Here is a 21,806-nt window from a genome sequence, read left to right on the forward strand (position 1 = left end):
AGAACCAATGAATGTTGTTATTTTTTTATTGAAATAAAATGAGAGAGAAAAATACTTACAGCTTTTTAGTTACTTTTTACCGTAGAACCAAAAAAAGAATCCAAATGAATACGATATGGATCAATGAATTTGTAATGCTGCTGCCACACGCAAAGCTCACATCAAAAGTTAATGTACAGCGCATCATCTTTTCTACCGACACACGACGCTATCAAATATTTCTTCCTATGGTAGGAGAGGGGGTCAGTTGAATTCGAGAGCGGCCGAGGAACATAATTTCATCTGTCAAAGTGACAACTTTACTTACTGACAGCTTGAGCACGTTTTCGAAATGGATGATACTTGTCGCCTATTGCTGGATCTGTTGGACAGCTCATCCTCAGATGATGATGCCGCCAACTATATAATTATAAATGCTATTTATAAACTTTTTAGATTTTAAACAATCTGCGCGTAAATAGCGCATTTTCACATAACCTGACATAACCTCTCCGTCGAATCAGGAAATTCGCAGTTCGCACGCCGATCGACGAAAGCGACATATAATAAATTATTGTAAAATAAGCTCAAGTCGATTTCCAAAAATGTCGAAGGCAAAGGCGGCAAGGACCAACACCAGGGCAGGGAACGAGAAGAGAGCACGAGAGCTGACGAGAGCAAACCAGATTACCCAGGAAAACAATTGAAAACAATCAAAAAACGAACAAACTAGAAGCTTCTCTATGTAGGTATCAGGCCGTCCAACTTTATCAAAAAACCGAATGATATTACCATATAAACATACTGAGTTAAAAATATGATTAATTTTGAAAGGGCGAAAATTTGTTTACTTCAAATTCAAATATTGATTATTTTTATATTTTAAATATATGTTAAGTATGTTTGCAAAATAAAGTTTTTTTTTTATGTTTCTAAATTTACTAGCACACATGACGATATGAGCTAACATAATAAATAAGAAATGCATTATTAGGCTGCTTATGTCATGGCTGTCAAAGGGAACACGGAACTTAGTCGGTAGCTCCGCAATTAAAATGACCCCCTCTCCTTTTTACGGCGGAGAGGGGGACGCATAACTTTTCAAATATCGCGTCGGGAGCGGTTACGTAAAATAAATTCGGTTAGCGAAGTTCAGAACCACACTTATAGCGCGTTATCTTTTTACGTGTGTCGGGTCTGTATGGGATTGTATGGCGAGCGCTATTGTGCTTTATATTATCTGTTGATGTGAGCTTTGCGTGTGGCAGCAGCTTAATGGAAAGCAAAGAGTGCAAGGCTGATGTAAGCGTAATGATTTGGTCACGTAGAGCGAACGAGCGAAGAAAGGAATGTAAGGAGAATATATGACGCGAACGCGAATGGTAGCTGAAGTCGGGGACACCCGAGGAAGACATGGCACGATCAAGTGAATAAGATACTTGAGTTGGGCCATGTCATGAGTCAGAATAATAGAAGAGTATGTATGAGACGATGTATGAATGTGAATGTACAAGGAGTGTGTGCCAAGACTGAGTTGTTTGACGGTCCGTCCTCTCTGCCTACCCCTGCGGGGAAATGGCGTGATGGTTAGTTAGTTAGTTAGCTAGTAATACTAAAAATATGTTCTTAATACTAGAGTTATAAAACATATAAAGTTAATGTAAGAATTAAGAAGTACGTAATGTTTTATGAACACCTCACTAGGAGAAACTGTGTTGAGGTGTTCGCATAATAGTGTTACTCTACTGTCATAAGTAAAAACGCAGCATCGTCCTCGAGCCTCTCAAGAAGCTTCTGCCCGTGAGAGCAGTACTATATATTAAGTTGCAATTAAAGTACATCTAAATATCACAATAGTATGATGTAGAGAAAAGAAAAGAAAATTATTAAGTTAAATTAATGAAGTAGTTAAGAAGAAAAGACAGACTTTGTATAGAAAGGCATGTAAAGAAAACTTGGCAGTAAAAATGCACAATAGTATTAATAATATATTTATTTAAGAAATTTGCAACTATAACTCAGAATACATGTTAACAGATAGATAAAGTTGAGGTTTCTCATAACCTGCCTCACTAGGCTAGCGGCTAGCTTGTGTTAATGTGGTCATTTTAAAAGTTAATTTAAACACAAATGAATATACCTACACTTATATTATTGGTGTGGATGTGATCAACGTTCTAATCCAATACGTTCCAGCTCAATATTTTTGTTGGATCATTAATTTCGAATTTGGGTGAGGGCACCGGTAAAGGCTTTATTATTACTTTTCATCCAAATTATAATGTTCTTTTTGAAATGTGTTTGAGTATCACATTTTTATGTTCTTTGGAAGAGTATTGTACAATTTTTTGACCGAAATTAGTATGCATTACAGGAATTTGGAGTAAATCTTTTTTATTGTTTCGAGTTCAGCAAATATATAAAATTTAGTGTAGTAATTATGTATGTTTGTATATAGGTACGTGAGGGTTGTTTTTGCATATATCTGCCGAACGTTGTGATGAACTTGCCTTGGGATATTTTTTTTTCCGTTTATTGTAGGAATTAATGAATTCTGGTTTTTCCAATCAAAACGTGATCAGAAGTGACATCTAGTTAAGGTACTGGGAACTGGAGAGAACCGGGGCGTGTCGTTTTTTTTTATCTACGCCAAAGGATGAAATGTAACCAAACAGAGGGATTGAGGAAAATTTGAAGTAGGCAGGCAACACCTACCTTATTGATTTATTGTCATGAGAAAGAATTTTTGAGTTGATTTCACGAAATAGTGACGTTACCAGATGTTGAAGTTAAAGCTATTTTAAAAAAAAGTCCTTGAATTTATGATGCTAGCAAAAAACTAAGAACATGCACTGCGTTTATCAGAGACCTCCGTGATGGTATTTTGAATTCTTAGATTTATTTCAGTGCAGTCGCAATGAATTTGGCAGGTTGGGGCGGATAGAAAAAAAACCCTAACAAAGTCAATAAGAAAGAATTAAACTCCGCTAAGCAATGTTAATAAGTGACTTATTACGTAGGAAATGCGCCGCGAATTATAGTTACGTAGTTTATAATATATGTGGTCTTTTAGTGCGATTCTGTCCTTGAATTTACAAAATTTTCAGAATTCGGAAACATAAATTAGATAATTGATAAATGGCGAAGGGCGGAGTTGATTTGGGGGAGGAGACGAGGGGGTGGGGGAGATGAAGGGAGTCTAGATTGGATAGCACGGGGAGACGGTCAAGGGAGTCTAGGTTGGAACACGGTCAGGATTAGGAGACACGGGAAGATAGTCAGGATTTGAAAGCGGGGGGAGACGGTAAAGGGAGTCTAGGTTGGGACAACAGAATAGAGTCAAGGGAGTCAGAGGTTCAAGGTTCGAAGACGATCAAGTATAGTCAGGATCAGTCAGCTTTGGAATATAGTCAAGGCAGTAAAAGTTAGGAGACGCGTCAACAAAGAATTCATCGTCGGGACACGAATGCGGTTAAAATCATTTAGTGTAGAAAGTGTGGTTTTTCTAACAACATGAGTATTTTACTGCATGTGAGTGTGTTTGCTTCTATAATTATTTGTAATGCACTAAGATGATGAATTGGTAAGTCGTATTATAAACAAATTATTAACCCTTATTTCCTGTGGATTTCTTAGAGAGATAAATGCGTTCCAATACGTGGTAAACAAAATAATACAATTGTATTTTGAATTAAGGGTATTTAACTTGAATACTATAGTTAATTATGTTAAAATCTTGAACGGAAGAATTCGTGACAATATTTAATGGTTGGAGTCCGGATTGTCGTTTCCATTGTTTTTTGTAATCTTACATTCTCTGCATTTGCTTGTGCTAGTTCTTCTTTGTAGTTTGCATTGTTCAACTGTGCATCCCCTACGCCTGCTTCAATCTTTGTTTCTAGAGAAGCCGTTAAATTCTGGAAAGAAAAAATACTTTATTGTATGGTAAAAAGCCTAAATATGTGTACAATATTTTTATGTATTGAATTTAAGCATGATTTTTATTTATTTATTTTACGCCTATTAAGCCCTTTACATACATATCTAGACATCGTGTCATCCGACCACTTAATGCATTTTTTCATTGAAGTAGATGCCATGATGGTAGGAACTAGGTACGCGTAAATAAATCACTCAGTAGAGACGTCTAACGTCTACTTGCGTCTACTTTCGAGCGCAGGGAACTAAAAATCGCAAGCGACTTGAAACATGTGTTCACACGTTTAGATTCGGCGGGAAAATCGAACGATGAAACAACAAAAGACGGGCTTTCAACTTTCGTCGTTCAACTAAAAACTTGATCAACTCTGTTGAAAGGCTGTTCGCACTTGTCGATTAGCTTTCAAGTGTCATTCGACTCTGACTTGATCAACGAAAATCGCTCTGTGTGAAGAAGTATTAGCTTTCAAGTGTCATTCAACAGAGAGTTGATCAACTGAAATCGCCATGTCTGAAAGGAGTATTACCGGGTAGGAGCCCAAGTTGATCTATTATATTTCCAGCCAGTTGACGAACATTAATATCTCTCACCGAAAAATAATTTTAAAAATCTCAATCGTGACAGATGGCAGGTAATCTAATCTGGAAAGCTCGAGACAAATGGCTACGGTGTGGTCGGCGGCGGTCATTTGCATGGTATGACAGCTAAGTGATACGAAGGCAATTTAAAGAAAATGGTTCATTTAATAAAATAAAAATTGTGGTTAGTGTCAAGGAGTTATTAAAATTTTTATTGCAAATTTGTTTGCAAATTGAAATGCAAACGTAATGTGAAAAAGACTTGGATTTTTTTTCTTTGTATCCCAATTAAGAAACCTTTGATTTTGAAATATGAAGATATTTTTTTTAAAAGTGGTTTGAATAAAGTTGGCTACTTTCATTTATTTGATTTTAAGCTCGGCTTGATTGGAATGTCGAGCTTAGCGCGGCTTGGAACATAATCCGTGGTCGCAAGTCGCAAGCCTAGATATCACCAGTATTGCCATGAATAAAAAGGCCTTATAAATATCATTATATTTGGGCTTATTAGATCTATGAGTATTGCACGAATTGTCCATGAAATTAAAGAATAGATTAAAGATACACATTAATAATGTAAATTCTGGAATTAATAAAATCATTTCCAATTACACGTGTTCCAGTTATGTCCTCTGCGTGCGTACTGTGTATAATTTTCTCTAATAGACAATGAACAGTTATATTTCCAAGTGACCTCCCAGGTAATTCAACTCAAGTATTGTCCAGTTATTTGCATGCACAGGATGTAAATAAATTTTAATATTTGCCCATTAGCAGCATCACGTTCGTTGATCAAATACATTGTAAATATTGTTTTGTATTAGTGATCGACGAACCGGTGGATGCAATCTGTTGGTCATAAGTTGATAATATGTCCAGTCTATAGTTAGTAATAAGACAGATCATTGTAGAAATATATTTGTACGAAGCCCTTGAGATGATTTTTACAAAAATAGGGCTATAACAGTATATAAAAAAAAATTCTTCGTAAAACCAAATTAATATCTACGTGAGTGGTATATCTGTGCTTTCTTTTGTAATCGAGAAATCTCCTGGACCTGAGGCTTTTTAGGTTCATAGGAGAACACGATCTTTCAAAATGTCAAGGACGGCAGTATAACCTAAAATGTTTTTAGGCGGGTTAATTTTATACATTGATTTTTGACAAAGTTCCCCACTTAAATCAGCATGGTGCTAAATACAAAAATAATATTTTTTAATAGTATTTGTTTTGACAGAGTCGTGAACTATTCACGAAATTAACCGCTGAAAACAAACTGCCCTGACGTTGAAACTTTAAAAATTCCTTACGACACTATTTTAGGTTGAAAATAAATAACATCAACGTTCCTCATCGCTCGGTGAATATAATAATTCATACTTATTAAAAGCAATTCACGTACATGTAAAAATATCAGATTTTACATGTTACTGCTAGCGCCTTAGCGTCTAAAAAGAGAATTACTTTGCGGCTTATCAAAACTTGAGCGGCAGATTTAGCCCGCTGAATTTGAGCGAGGATACGGACAGACTTATGTACCGGGCCCGACCGGGCCTTAGTTTGTTTATAATGTCGGCCAATTGCAGATTGGCGGCACACGACAGAAACGACGATTTTCTCAGGGATGTTGAAAAGTGAAGTTGTGAGTTGACTCAAGTTTTGATTGTATTGTACGAGTGATTATTATTTGTATTGCTATAATGTCGTCTTTCTCAAACTAACCTCGTGAGGGATTTATTTATGCTAACCACTAACTCACTGGCGCCAATGTCTGATTCGAATGATCCAAATCACCCGCCTTCTTTTTTCATAAAAATAGTGTTTTTCAGAAAAATATAATGGTGGAATAAGTAACGGGCAATAGCAAAACAACAAAAAGTTATAAAAGTTATGATTCCTGTTTCTTGTTTTTTTTTTTAAATTTAAAGATTTGAACCCTCCCTGGCACATAACAAAAAGCTATAATTTATTTCTTCAACTCAGTTTCCAGTTCCAAAAGGAACTGGTTCCGCAGGAAAATAAAATTAGGCTATCGAGTTACCGCCAAGTCACTGGGACAAATTAAATATGTAACCGGAACAGGGATGGCGAATGGCGAACATCTCTACATCTCTAGTGTGCGTTTGTGACATTTCTGTCCTATGTTTCTGTCTTTAGACGGTGGTTTTTGTATTATTTGTTATTATGAATCGTTAAATTGTTTAGTGAAGTTCTGTTAATTAAGTAACATCAAAAATGGAAATCGAGGATGCTATTCTATCCGAATGTTCGGCAATAGAATCCATGAAGGTTCGTGCCGGCATTTTTAAAAAACGATATTTAGGTTATTTTTTAAAACGTTACGAATCGTTTGTTTTGATATTACACAGTGGTGATTTTAGTTTGATTTGTATTCAAACATCCTCATTCCATTAATTTTTAAATGGCATGTTACCTCCTACGATCAACGTTGTATAATAAATATTAATTTTACACCTTTCAGAGTCTTCATGAACAGATAAACATGAGAGATACTAATATTATGCTACTTAAGAAGAAGATAATGGACTCTATGTAAGTTTAATTTCTTTAATCTTATTCCCGTAATAATATAAATTAACCAAATTTGTCCTTTCCCGCCGTTAAGTCAATTTAATTGACATCCTAAAAGATAACCTCAAAATATTAATGTTGTTCATTTTTCAGGTCTGTCGTTCATCTCTATCACGAAACTAAATTAGAGCGCGATACACTTCTTAAGGAAATCAGTATACTGAAAGAAGAGAACTCCTCAAATGAGGAAAATCTCCAAAAGTCGCTCATTGAAAATTTGGCTTTGAATAAGGTAACTTTAGTATTCTTTTAATGAAATATCTACTTTAGCTTGACAATGATATCTTTGCAGTCTATCAATATTGTAACATGTGAATTTAATAGGCACAAAAGTTTTATTCCTTTTTTGTGACAATCTATTATTCATTTTCAGGATTATGATCAGGTATCCAAGAAGCATGAAGTTATGCAAGTTGAATATGATGAATTACTGCTCAAAGCTAAAGGACAAGCTTTTCACATCAAACAATTAAAGGTATGTCTTGTAATAGTTGTCCTCTACAAATAGTTTTATTTTTATATTTTAAATACTCCGATGTTGTTGATATATTTAGTAATAATAATAATATTTTGTTTTCGCGAGAAATCACCACAAGGATCAAGTACATCAATTTCATTATATAAGCATACCTTACTGAAGTTTTTTCATCAAGTAGGGGAAAATTTTGATAAAGCTATTTAATTTGACAGTATTACAGTATTTTGCACGTTAATAGTATTTTATCGGCTGAAAGAATAAAAATATTTTGGATTTTTTATTTTTATATTTTGTACCTACATACACTGTGTGGATCAAATTCAACAATATTTTTTTAAATATGTGTTTTAAACATTTCCTGCACTATTTACTAGTATAATTTCGTAAATATTGTTATATATGTATGTAAAGGCCTTAATTGGCGTAAAATAAATAAATAAAAATCATGCTTAAATTCAATACATAAAAATATTGTACACATATTTAGGCTTTTTACCATACCATAAAGTATTTGTTCTTTCCAGAATTTAACGGCTTCTCTAGAAACTAAGATTGAAGCAGGCGTAGTGGATGCACAGTTGAACAATGCAAACTACAAAGAAGAACTAGCACAAGCAAAGGCAGAGAATGTAAGATTACAAAAAACAATATGTCGCCTGAACTCCACTAATGAGAAGAAAATTCTGTATCTCTATGATTTTATTACTTTTCTTGGAGGTAGTGTTGCCACTGGAACTCTGTCTAAATCCCAAAAACAAAAACTAAACAAATGTAAAATTTACGCTAAACTAATAAGGTCAAAGTCACACACAGTTGGAGAAGAGAGCATTGTAGAAGATGTAGATGTGGATGAATCAAGCGTTCTAGATGTGGATGAAAGCCATGGTCCCTTCAGCTGCGCTTCCTCTGTGGATATGGGGCTGGGATCCTCCGTGTGCACTTCTGATGATGAGAAGTACCCCAGCACCGCCACCACCCCCACCCGGGACTCCTGCGTCAGCCCCGCGCCCCCTTCCTTCGCCTTCACACTGCCCACTTCCCACAAACTTACATACTTACCCAAGCAGTACGCAGATGCCTCTACCTCCACAATTCCACTTCTAATTAAAACCACCAATGTTGGTTCTGATCCAATTTGCCTTGATAGGAAGATTATGAAAGCAAATGCTGCGACCAGTCCCATTAAAGAATTGCAGACAGACAATTTGAAACCTGCACAACTGACGGACGATATAGAAATAGAAGATTCTACAGTAAGAGATATTTTAAGCAAGGCAAGTCATCCCTTCAAAATTGTATCACCTATTCCATTCAACGAAGTCATGGATTCTAAAGTGGATAGTTTGCCCGTAGCTGAAGTAGTCGAGGCTACTGTGAAAACCAAAGATAAACAACCAGAAAATGTATTTAAAATGAAAAAGAAGAAAAATTTCCACGGTCTTATCTCCTACTTGTCAGTTATGACCAAAACAATGATAAAACAAGAGCTTAAAAAAATGAATGCTACTATGTCAACTCCTGCCAAAAAGAGAGACTCTGAAAATAATGAGCCTGTCAAAGAGACGCAGAAAAATGAAAAACAACTTATTATATTAAATAATTCTAACTCAATGGGCAATAGTCAGTTAACATTACCTGAACAATCGGGATGTATAATTATTAATACTGCCCCGGGAACCGTTTACCATATTGCCCCACCGGCAGCTATTCCAGCACCATCCAAGCATGAAGAATCTAGCCCTACTCCTGGATCAAGTAAACCTCTTCCCAGACCCTCTATTAATACAGAGTTGGGTGAAATCTATGCCAAAGATGATGATAAATATCGACCAAAACACTATCCTTCAGCTTCACATGAATTCAAAAAGAAAACGAAATCTTCAAATAAATTTATTTCTAAAGACCTTTTCGAGTCTGATGATGACACAACGAATGATCAGCAAACTCGCCAACTAAGATCAAGTCCAAGAACAAGTTTATCACGTGATGAAGAACGCTCTTCATCGGTTGACTCAGAAAGATTCCATAAACTTTCAGATAATCGTAGGGTTGGAAAATATAATCTAAAGAAAGTTCAACGATCCTGCAAATCACATGATGAAGTCGAGGTGGAGAGAGTCGGTAAATGTATTGATTCCATAATTCATCAATCTGAAAACGAGAAGATTGATAATAAAAACCGCCGGTTAAAGAAAAGTCCACCGGTAAAAAAAGATCACCGTAATGAGAAAATAAAGAAAACTTTGTCAGCGGAAACTGTTGACTCAGATTCTGACACTAGTAGATCTGACAAAAGTAACCAAAATATTGATCAACTAACCTGCAGATCTAGGAGGAAGCCCAGTATGGAAGATAATACATCAGTTACTGTGGAAAAAGTAGATAAATATTCGGATTTCAAAAACACTGTAAGCAATAAGGAGCTTAAAACTTCCAGAGCAAAACAAAGTCCTAGAACGAGCTTCTCGGATAAAAATGATTATATTAATAATAGAAAAAATGCCTCAAGTGAGCTGCAGAGGACTGATAAGTGTTTTGATTCTGAATTTACTACAACAATAAAATGCGCTCAAGTAAATGATGAACAATCTTGTGGTCTAAGGAGTTTCTCAGATACTGAAGATCACCATATTTCTGAAAATGATGACCCAATCGAGGAGGAAAAAGATATTCATAAACCAGAAAAAAATAAGAGAAAAAGAAAGTTTTCTGAATCACTGGAACCGTTGTCCAAAATAAAAATACAAAGAGGAACGAGTTGTAAAAGCAATATTAAGTCAGGCCAGTCGAGTTCTTCTTTTGGCAATCAGAATAATTCTTGTGTTGCAATTGCGCAGACAAATGCTGACGTGATTGATGATCCTAAAAAGTCTCTTATTTTGAGTGAATCTAGTGTAAATACTAATAATTATGGCCATAAAAATCACTTACTCAAAAGTAAAAAAAGGATTTCTCTATACACAAGTAAAAAAGATCACGTTGAAACTGCACTGTCAATACAGGAAGAGAAGGAAACTTATCAAAGGGTCACCAGACAAACTAAAACCTTTGATAATCCAGCTCAGTTATTGTCATCACCTTGTCAAAGACTTGCATCAGTGAGTGAATTGAGTACCAATTGTAATACAACTGATGTGGCCTCTCCCTCATCAAAGCGTTTGAAGATTAATGCGCATGACTGTCCTCAAATGAAGATTTCTTCATATAGGATAGCTAATTCTCCTGTGGAAAACCCAGGTGATAATATTGTAACCGAAATTGATTTAGATAACATTAAAAAACTAGAGAATGCCAAAATAGTTATGTCAAAACTTCATATGAGTAAACCAATTCAACAAAGGGATTTTATAAGGAAAAAGATACCAGAAATAATTAGAAGACTTCCAGAGCCGGAACTGCCAGTAATTCCTGTTACAATACAAGAACCAACCAATAATGACAATTACAGTGCCAGTAATGTGAGGGAAGATATCCAAACGATTACTGAAATACCATTAAATATCATTAATGTGCCTACTACCGGACTTGAAACAAATATAAATAGACCAGTTGACAATTCCTGGAATATGAATAAAACTAAAAGAATCTCAGAAGAAAATAACGAAGATGTTGGCAATCCAATCTTTAAAACAATGCTTGTGAATTACATTCAAGAAAAGAAGAGTCGGAAATGTGTACCAACAACTTGTAAGTATACATTTTATTAACTGTAAATTTTGTCCATGTAGTGATGAATAAATTGAATTATCATCTTTATTCACATATTCACTTTAATTTCAGATTGCAAACCAGAAAAGTTGTGTGAAAAACTCGAGAAATATCTTGCAAGTCAGTATTCAGAAGGAAACCTTGATGAATTCATTGAAAGCATTTATGATGAACAGGTGGAAGACATCGGATGTGCTATCGTAGAGTTCTTGTCCAACCACAATAGGCATAAAGATGTACCATTCGGAATGAATAGTACTGTACCAAACCAGTACCAAACCCGACTCCTGAACTTCTTGAATAGACTCCACAACTCCCCGCCTCCTCACTACGAAACTAGCTTAATAGAACTCGTCATGAGGGGTATAGAATATCAGACCTTCCGTTTAAACAATACTCCACATGTTGTGACTTTGAAGATTCTGACATGTTTTTATGCACTGCTTTGTAAGCTCACAAGACAAAAAGACAGACTAACGATTTTCTGCATGGATGCATTGTACTGTTTGTCATTCAGTGCTGCCCCCGTGGTATTTTGTGCACTGCAATCCTGGCCAAATCTATTTCCCCACAGCACTTCTCTAGCCGGTAAGTCTTTTTTTTTATACAATTCACAAGATTGGTCTTTGCAGTACCAATCAAATTACATAGTTGTTTTTTTTTGTACATTAGCTCCACAACTCATTCCCTCAGGGTCTATGCCATCTTTGGTGGTTCCATGTGGAGGGACGTTTTAAGGAGAGGAAGTTCTGGGAAGGAAAAAGGTGTAAAGGGTGGGTAGGAATCTGGGGGTCATGTGTCCAGGAGTGAAAGCTATACGAATCCATCCCTCCCACTGCAGTGCAAGGCGATGGGTCGAGAGAGTCCTGTTGGAGAGGTCGGAGCGGCTCCCTCTACCAGTCTCCTGATCCGACCCGCCACGCAGCAGGCACCCCTGCTAAAGCCTGCCTGTTTAGATAAGGAGAGGGCTTATCTCATGCTCACTACATGTTATTGGATTGCTGATACAATACAATTACATTATCATATCGTTGTTATACTAGTCATTTATGTCGAGTGATGTGATTTTGTTAACAATTTTTCTGTAATTTCTGTGATATCTGCTTCGGCGCAATTAGTAATATCTGAAATGGGTAAATTAAGGACGTAACAGATTCCTTTTTAATCTTGGGTTCGCCGTGCGCCAGCTGATTATATTTTTGTAATAACCTACTTGCGTTTAGCAAAATGATTTTTTTTTAACTGTACTGTCTTACCAGATAATGTGTTTAAATAGTATAAATAATCTACAAAGATTTAACGATTTTATGTTTTGAATTTTCAGCGAAAGATCCCTTGATGATAGTGATTGTGCACTTCCTCCTGAGCCACTTTAGTACTAAAAGCCTGTTCTGTGCAGAACCCCTGAAAATTCTTTTGTTTAAAAAATATGGATATGCAACAGGATCCATTACAGATGATGAAATATTGAAACTGCTTCTGGAACGAGTTAAATGTAAGTAACATAAACCTTCAATTTATTTATATGTACTCCGCTAGAGGGTGTAAGAGCAACTTAGGCATAGGAATGCCAGGAGAATATGAACATTAGAAGCAGTCGGGGCGCCCGTGGCAGAAATTCATGCGTGAAAAAGTCATCAAATGGCATTCAGCGCCATTTTATTTATTCGACATTCGAAAGGTTTCTGTGAAATGCCGATTCTAAGTCTGTTTCAACTTTTGAACAAATTGCATAAGCAGAAGAGGATGACCATGATGTTGTTAAGCTTGTCAACTTATTACAATTTGATAGAAAGCTGAAGCGCATCTAGAATCTGCGTTTAAGTGAGACCTTTCAAATGTCAAAAAACGAAATGGTGCTGAATGCCAATTGAATACTTTGTCACATTTGAATTTCTGCGAAACAACTGGGCCCGAGTGAATCAAATACTTGGGTTGGATTATGTTAGTCTGAACAATGGAAGAGTATGAAGAGTTGTGTGGTGGTCTATTCTCTTTGCCCACTGCTGCGGGGATACAGCGTGATGGTTTTTAAAATTAAATATTGCATTTTTTAAGATAATGTAAGCAGCCCTTACAACGAGAGCGTCAGCATGGCGTTTGTGTTACTGGGCAAGAGGCTCGGGGTGGAGTGGTGCCACAAGCACATCATCCAGAACGGGCTGCTGCCGAGACTACTGGACGAGAGCGGCAGTCCCCGCAGCCGGGCCATGGCCGCCCACCTCATCGGCCCGCTGATGCGCCCCTTCTCCAACACCATGCACCTCAACATACAAGTCATCACCAAGATATTTGAGAATCGCATGCAACACGGAGGTAATTACATAATATTATCTACAAATACCATAGAAAAACTAATTGTCTTAGAAACCTAAAGATACTAGAACAAGGCTACCGGTAACTTAATGGAAGATGCTATGCCATATTAATGTGAATACTGTACAAGAGTCCCAACTGCTAACCTGGGCTAGTGAGACTATGACATCCTCAATTGGGTTATCCTGTGAGGCTTGAATAATATGGGGAGAGGAAGGAGATAAGTGGAAGATGGTTGGGAAGTACCTGGCTAACAATTTGTTCTTGTGTTCAACTGCTCGACTGTGATTTGTCGGCCTCTGTATTTTTTCCCTCCTGCAACATTGATCTCTTCAAGACCCAGGTACTCTTTTCTTCCTTGAAAAAGGCAGCATTCGAAAAGATGACATCAGACTGATGGAAATCAGTTCTTTAACCTTTTCACCGCGATCAAATGTACCGAAAATTACACTCGTACGCGGTACTCACTTTGAAAATCAAAACCTACCACTTTAAACAGCTATAAATCTCTTATTTCTTGACAGATTTATGATTTGCTTATCTTAAAAGGTTTATTAATTCTCTTGAAGTTTGTTGAAACACATAAATAAACAATAAACCACAGGATACAGATATAATATTATAAACAGTGACGCATCACAAGAAATCAACAAGAACTGTCGCCATTCGCATGCACACTGCTATATTGTTTATAGTAATTACTTACCCGGTCTGATGGGATTTGGACCACTGCGCCGATATCATCAAAACACAATTATTTTTATTATTATATCTACTAACAAATAAAGTTTTAATAAAAAGTTAACACGAGGAGAAATATTTACAAATTTTGTTTTTCATGGTAGTTTCTAAAACATGGCCATACACACAATGTCACATTACACTCTGGGCATTTATACTGGGACATTTTCCTTTTTTTAGAAATGGCGCATACTCGGCAGGCTCGGTGTAGTTTTTGACTATTATTTCCCTTTATTGGGTGGGGCATATGTTTTGCTAATGCCTTAGCAGTTAGTCTCAGAGGTAGATCGTGTGAAGAGCGAGAATGAGGCTCAGATCGGGAAGTTTCATGATATTTTTGCAACAATTGTCGTATTACGGCTAATTGGAAATCTGCTAAACTAACATTTTTATTTGTAATTGATTTAAAAGCTATATGAGAGTTCAATAAATATAGATCAATAATATGGAAGGCCACTTTTTTATACCACTTAATTGTTTTTCGCAGGCAATTAATACTACTTAACATCAAGTCCACTTTGTCAACAGAACCCATACACTTATTATAGTCTAGAACGCACTTGGGTTTCATAATTGGTTGACGAGTTTTCCAATCAACTTTTCCCGTCATGTCCATGGAGTCGTCATGTAAGGTTGTTAGCATGTGAACTTCTCTTTTATCGCACCACTTTAAAGCCAACAGAGGTCCACGATGTTGTGCTTTCATTTCACCCTTTTTAAGTTTATTAAATTTTGCCATGCCTTTTCGTGTCTTCCGCACCGTACCACACGCATTGGTTTTGTTCGCATGGAGAAAATCATATAGTTGAGGGCTACTGTACCAATTATCAATAAAAAGATTATGTCCTTTATTTAAATAATCTTGAAGTAGTGTCGTTACTACAGCCCCCGAAACCCCGAGACATTCAGAGTCAGTTATGTCAGTCCCTTCGCCACAATAAATAATGAAGTCTAATATAAAACCCGTCTTCACGTCACACAATACAAACATTTTAATTCCAAACCGGTGACGTTTGGATGGTATATATTGTTTGAAAATTAAACGCCCTTTGAAAACAATTATGCTCTCATCGATGCATAAATTTTCATAAGGTATCAAAGTTTTTTTGAACAATTTTCGGGTATGGTCAATTAGGATTTTAATTTTGTAAAGTCGGTCACCAGGAATTTGTGTGTCGGGGTTTGAGAAGTGTAACATTCGCAATATAATTTTGTAACGATCCCTAGACATGGTTTTTCCGAAAATTGTACTAGCGAGCAATGGGTCAGTGGACCAGTGTTCTTCGATAGTAAGATGTCGGTTTCTAGTTAACATTAACAGTGCAAAAAAAATGTACATTTCTTCGACAGATGTGTCAACCCATTTACGAAGTCTGGATTTTTGGGAAGGTTCTTCTTTTGATATGGTGGCTATATAATATCGATTAGTTTCGATCACTATTTTTGTCACTATTTCTTTGTTCAAGAAGTATTCAAAAAAGTCAATTTCCGATGAATTACCAGAAAATAAAGTGGATGGATCAAAACCTGACACAAATTCATCAAATTCATGAACTATTGGAATAAATGGACCAGAGGTCCAAGAAGAAAAGCAGTCTGCATTTACGGTATAGTCTAAGTTAGGTGTACGAGAGTCATGATCTTGGCTTGTCCCGGGGGCGTTTATTTCACTGTCACTAACTTCTTCATTAATTGGTATATCTTGATCATCTTCACTTATTTCTAAATCAGAGTCAATGTCTAAAAATGTTTCATAAATTTCGTCTTCCGTAAGATTGCGGTTTGCCATTTTTAAGGGAGTTCAATTTTGATATATAAAAGGTAAGCCCATAAATATAGACAGATATATTACAATTTAGGTTGTCCACAAAATTTAGAAATAAAATCACAAAAGAAAGTCAATCAAAAAGTCTTGAGTAAAATAACTATTTTTAAAACACTTCACGTCACTTAAGTTCACAAACAAACTAATATACCACAGAAAAATAAATTACAAAAAAATTCGCAAAATAGAAATCGGTCAATATTTTACATCGACGCATAAGTCTATCAAAGCAGACTGGATCACCTTAGAAATACTATGGATGACACAACGGTTCAGCGGCGCGACATTCAAATGACTGAATGAAGATTTAACGAATCATCGCCTTCACAATGTTTTATGTAAACAATTTATTATATTTTAACCAGCAAACGCCAGATGTCAGTAAGATAAAGGATTGAACTATTTTTTGGTTCAGTTTTCTGCTAAATTCGTCGCATATTTACGTAGTATACAGCCGCTAAAGTCAAACGCATGATTTGATGCGCGTAGCGCTGGGGGCACGAATTATTTTCGCATGAATTGATGCGCGTAGCGGCGAAAAAGTTAAGGTCTCCCATGTGGGGTTAATATAAAAATAAATTAATATTTAATTAATTTAGCGTGATTATATAAAATAAACAATTTCTCATTAGTGTAAATAAATAATACTGATTGTGTTATTTTGATTTCAGATGATCCTCTCGTAGAAGACGCTTTGATATCCAGCATGACGTATTTTACAAAAACAAACCTGTCTTTAATCGGCTCAATTATGAAATGGCAACCAAAGCAGCCAGTTTCCGAGCACACGAGGAGTCTGCTCCACGAATTGCTGTTCTTCAGAACCCACGGCCAATGGAATCGCCTCATCAAAACAAACTCCAAAAAATGGGGTGTACAAACGTATTCAAAGAATACTAATAACATTAGTCTGAGCAAAAAACAAAAAATTCAAGATAATGAGATGGATGTAAATTTGTAGTCTTATTATTAGTGTCAGAAGTCAGATTGTATAAATACAGTTTTAAATAAAAAAACTTTTTTCTTACTTCTGTCTTAACACTCATCGCAGAATGTATTATATTTCCCTTTAATTCATTATTAATGATGTCTGTAATGCTATCTAGTCTTTTTTTACTTAACGGAAAACTAATTATGTATAATACTTTCTGAAGGACCCAGCGTTGCCTGGGCTTTGCTCTGCTTTAAAGGGTGGGAAAAGGGGACGGGGTGGTTTTTCAAAATATCATGTAGAGAGTGATCCTCCTCTTGTTTTGAAGGACAAGTTCTTTATATACATAGATATCGTACAACTCTTTGTAGTTTAAAATCACTACCATAGTGTAAAAATTGAATAACTTCAAAAATAGTTCAGGTTAATTTTGATTAATTTTTCAAGTTTACTTTTTATGTCGGGTTTTCCTTGTGTCAGACACAACTAAAAAATTTGCTCTGCTAGTCTAAAAGATGGTCACAAGGTTTTCATAGAAAGCCGATGATTTGCAATTACAAATCAATAGATCTAATCTCGCCACTTCTGCAGGTATTTCATTTTGCAGTGTGAGCTACAAAGTCAATATTTCTTCACTAAATCCGATTCATCATCAAGCTGATTCTGCTGGGAGAATGTGATTTTGTATTCTTTATAAGTTTGAATATAAGTTATCTTAAGATGATGCAAGGCTCTAAAAACGGGGGTTTGCTCGCGGCTCACATTTTTGTAGATGCATTCTTCACTTACATCGTTAAGTTTCTGATCTTATTTTAGGGTATTGTGTCGTCTAAATGAATGACATTACAATAAGACAGGTATTTTTAAGCATGACATTTTTTTTTTAAGCTTAAGTAATAATATTTAAGTCGTCACAGGAAAGCAATATGTAATAACAACCTACTTATGTTCATACATAATTTTCTTTCATATGATTATTTTCAGCATTAAACTATCAGGATGGGGTGTTTCACACAATTTGAACAATTCATCAAATTACAAAGTTAATTTTCAAGATGTGTGAAGTCCCAATTCAAGTTATGTTTTTATATCATTATGGACTAATTGCTTCGCAGAACTGAAATAATAACAACTTGAAAATTAACATTGAAATTTGATGATTTGTTTAAATTCTGTGAAACAACCCGTCCTTAGTAATTGTCTTATGGCTCGATGATGATTCTATTGATCCATACTGGTTAACAATTACGATTTTCAGCTGTAAAATAAGTGTTTTTTTTCTGCTACAGCAGTACCTTTTTTAGTCCACTGTAAGAATATTAGAACTTTTAATACAGGATAAGTGTTTAACAATAATGAATATTAATCGGTGCATATTTACATACTGGATGGTAAAATAGTTTCGAGTCTAAATGTATTGTTAATCAAAAAAATGTAATTTAAATATTTATTTAAAAACAAAAAATTATTACTGAAATTGATTATGTTCGTTATCCAGTTTACAATACTAAGCTTTTATTTTGAACAGAGCTTGCGTAGACAAGCGGATTTTATTAACAAATGGAATTTAATATTTTTCAAAACTTGCTGAGAAAAAGTAAAATGTATTTGGGTAAGGGCTGTTTTTGTCTTATATTTGAAATCGCCACTCCATTTGTGTATTTAATGTTTAAAAAGTTGTTATATTAACAACTTTTATTGTATATTTTGGTATATAGTTGCACTACTTGTTTCTGCAATTGAATAAGGTATTTTTAATCATGAAAACTGTAATATTTTTTTAGCTAAAATATTTTTTATATTGCCTATAAAATATTCATAAATATAGTAGCTAAATTTGTTAAGCTTAAATTATTCATTGTTTTTTTCCATCCGAGTCATCATTATTCAAAAACCTTTACAGGAAAAGTGCAGTTTTAATTTAGTTTTAACAATATTTCAGTTTTTCAATAAATATTTCAATTTCAGTTTTAACAATAAATCGAGAACTTTTAAATAAAAACATTTTTTCATTTTATCATGTCTTTTTTTTGACATTGCACAATAATTCCACTGGGGAATATTATTAGATAAAGGAAAGTAGGTGATGGGAAGAAGAGAGAATAGGACAAAAGGGTTAAAGTCAATTGAAGTGACTTCTCGATTCTGAATCAATTAATTTAATTAATCAATTCAATCACTGGTTGAAACTGCAAGAATCTTCCACTATGGGACGAACAGTAAACATACTGTATTTTAATTCTGCATCCTATATACTCATAATATGTATGTAATAATGAAAAAAAAGTATTTTTAATGCCTTCACTTTGTTGGGTTTGGAACCTTTCTCTGCATACAAAGTCAAGCTGTTTTTGTGGGAATTAACTTACATTAAATAGTGTAGAATGTATTCGTAATAGTTTTTTTACCCAAAGCTAAATGAAGTCATCGCAGCGACAGGCTTTCTGTCTGACTGTCCTTTCTGAATAGTGCCACTAGATGACTCGTTTGTTTGCCCAGTGCTAACTGAAGTCACTGCAGCAAAAGGCTTTCTGTCTGACTGTCCTTTCTGAATAGTGCCACTAGATGACTCGTTTGTTTGCCCAGTGCTAACTGAAGTCACTGCAGCAAAAGGCTTTCTGTCTGACTGTCCTTTCTGAATAGTGCCCCTAGATGACTCGTTTGTTTGCCCAGTGCTAACTGAAGTCACTGCAGCAAAAGGCTTTCTGTCTGACTGTCCTTTCTGAATAGTGCCACTAGATGACTCGTTTGTTTGCCCAGTGCTAACTGAAGTCACTGCAGCAAAAGGCTTTCTGTCTGACTGTCCTTTCTGAATAGTGCCACTAGATGACTCGTTTGTTTGCCCAGTGCTAACTGAAGTCACTGCAGCAAAAGGCTTTCTGTCTGACTGTCCTTTCTGAATAGTGCCACTAGATGACTTGTTTGTTTGCCCAGTGCTAACTGAAGTCACTGCAGCAAAAGGCTTTCTGTCTGACTGTCCTTTCTGAATAGTGCCACTAGATGACTCGTTTGTTTGCCCAGTGCTAACTGAAGTCACTGCAGCAAAAGGCTTTCTGTCTGACTGTCCTTTCTGAATAGTGCCACTAGATGACTCGTTTGTTTGCCCAGTGCTAACTGAAGTCACTGCAGCAAAAGGCTTTCTGTCTGACTGTCCTTTCTGGATAGTGCCACTAGATGACTTGTTTGTTTGCCCAGTGCTAACTGAAGTCACTGCAGCAAAAGGCTTTCTGTCTGACTGCCCTTTCTGAATAGTGCCACTAGATGACTCGTTTGTTTGCCCAGTGCTAACTGAAGTCACTGCAGCAAAAGGCTTTCTGTCTGACTGTCCTTTCTGAATAGTGCCACTAGATGACTTGTTTGTTTGCCCAGTGCTAACTGAAGTCACTGCAGCAAAAGGCTTTCTGTCTGACTGTCCTTTCTGAATAGTGCCACTAGATGACTCGTTTGTTTGCCCAGTGCTAACTGAAGTCACTGCAGCAAAAGGCTTTCTGTCTGACTGTCCTTTCTGAATAGTGCCACTAGATGACTCGTTTGTTTGCCCAGTGCTAACTGAAGTCACTGCAGCAAAAGGCTTTCTGTCTGACTGTCCTTTCTGAATAGTGCCACTAGATGACTTGTTTGTTTGCCCAGTGCTAACTGAAGTCACTGCAGCAAAAGGCTTTCTGTCTGACTGTCCTTTCTGAATAGTGCCACTAGATGACTCGTTTGTTTGCCCAGTGCTAACTGAAGTCACTGCAGCAAAAGGCTTTCTGTCTGACTGTCCTTTCTGAATAGTGCCACTAGATGACTCGTTTGTTTGCCCAGTGCTAACTGAAGTCACTGCAGCAAAAGGCTTTCTGTCTGACTGTCCTTTCTGAATAGTGCCACTAGATGACTTGTTTGTTTGCCCAGTGCTAACTGAAGTCACTGCAGCAAAAGGCTTTCTGTCTGACTGTCCTTTCTGAATAGTGCCACTAGATGACTCGTTTGTTTGCCCAGTGCTAACTGAAGTCACTGCAGCAAAAGGCTTTCTGTCTGACTGTCCTTTCTGAATAGTGCCACTAGATGACTTGTTTGTTTGCCCAGTGCTAACTGAAGTCACTGCAGCAAAAGGCTTTCTGTCTGACTGTCCTTTCTGAATAGTGCCACTAGATGACTCGTTTGTTTTCCCAGTGCTAACTGAAGTCACTGCAGCAAAAGGCTTTCTGTCTGACTGTCCTTTCTGAATAGTGCCACTAGATGACTCGTTTGTTTGCTCAGTGCTAACTGAAGTCACTGCAGCAAAAGGCTTTCTGTCTGACTGTCCTTTCCTAATAGTGCCTACAGATTACTGGTTTTTACTCTAAGTAGTTTCCCTAGAGTAGCTAGTAATATTCAGAGAAATGTTTTTTGATAAATATACAGAAAATACGGACACGGTTAAAATGCACTTTTAATAGAAAAACCACCGTGTATCACAGGGGCGGTTCGAAAGGCTTTCTGTCTGACTGTCCTTTCCTAATAGCACCTCTAGACAACTGGTTTGCTCAGTGCTAGTCACAGCGGTGAAAGGCTTTCTGTCTGACTCTTCTCTGCCAATGCTAAATTTTCACGGTGCACTAGTCTTTTTTTGTAATATTTTGTTTTTTTGCAAATTTATGTTTCTATAAATTGTACCGTCTTACTGGATAATGTGCTTATATAATATTTATAATAACAATATATATTCTAAGTAGCAATATTCAGAGAAATGATTTTT

The 21,806-nt window shown here is 36.1% G+C and overlaps 1 protein-coding gene across 1 annotated transcript; it reads left to right on the plus strand.

Moving 5' to 3' along the window:
• The first annotated feature begins 6,647 nt into the window (after positions 1–6,647).
• Positions 6,648–17,200, plus strand: LOC149424606 (uncharacterized). Its single transcript, XM_089631438.1, has 9 exons — positions 6,648–6,787; positions 6,981–7,051; positions 7,184–7,322; positions 7,464–7,565; positions 8,093–11,255; positions 11,349–11,864; positions 12,601–12,771; positions 13,335–13,592; positions 16,830–17,200. Exons 1-9 carry the CDS (start codon positions 6,734–6,736, stop codon positions 17,117–17,119), a joined length of 4,764 nt encoding a protein of 1,587 aa, XP_089487564.1. The 5' UTR covers positions 6,648–6,733; the 3' UTR covers positions 17,120–17,200.
• The last annotated feature ends 4,606 nt before the right edge of the window (positions 17,201–21,806 follow it).

The sequence above is a fragment of the Hesperophylax consimilis genome, chromosome 4, assembly GCF_061612785.1.
Source record: "Hesperophylax consimilis isolate HC1 chromosome 4, BYU_Hcon_1.0, whole genome shotgun sequence".
In the NCBI taxonomy this organism is placed as follows: domain Eukaryota; kingdom Metazoa; phylum Arthropoda; class Insecta; order Trichoptera; family Limnephilidae; genus Hesperophylax; species Hesperophylax consimilis.

Bases quoted from the DNA above. Each gene is read 5' to 3' on its own strand.
- LOC149424606 (XM_089631438.1), top strand. From the start codon at position 6,734: ATGGAAATCGAGGATGCTATTCTATCCGAATGTTCGGCAATAGAATCC. The intron at 6,788-6,980 runs GTTCGTGCCGGC...TACACCTTTCAG, and splicing joins CGGCAATAGAATCCATGAAG to AGTCTTCATGAACAGATAAA. The intron at 13,593-16,829 runs GTAATTACATAA...TTTTGATTTCAG, and splicing joins GAATCGCATGCAACACGGAG to ATGATCCTCTCGTAGAAGAC.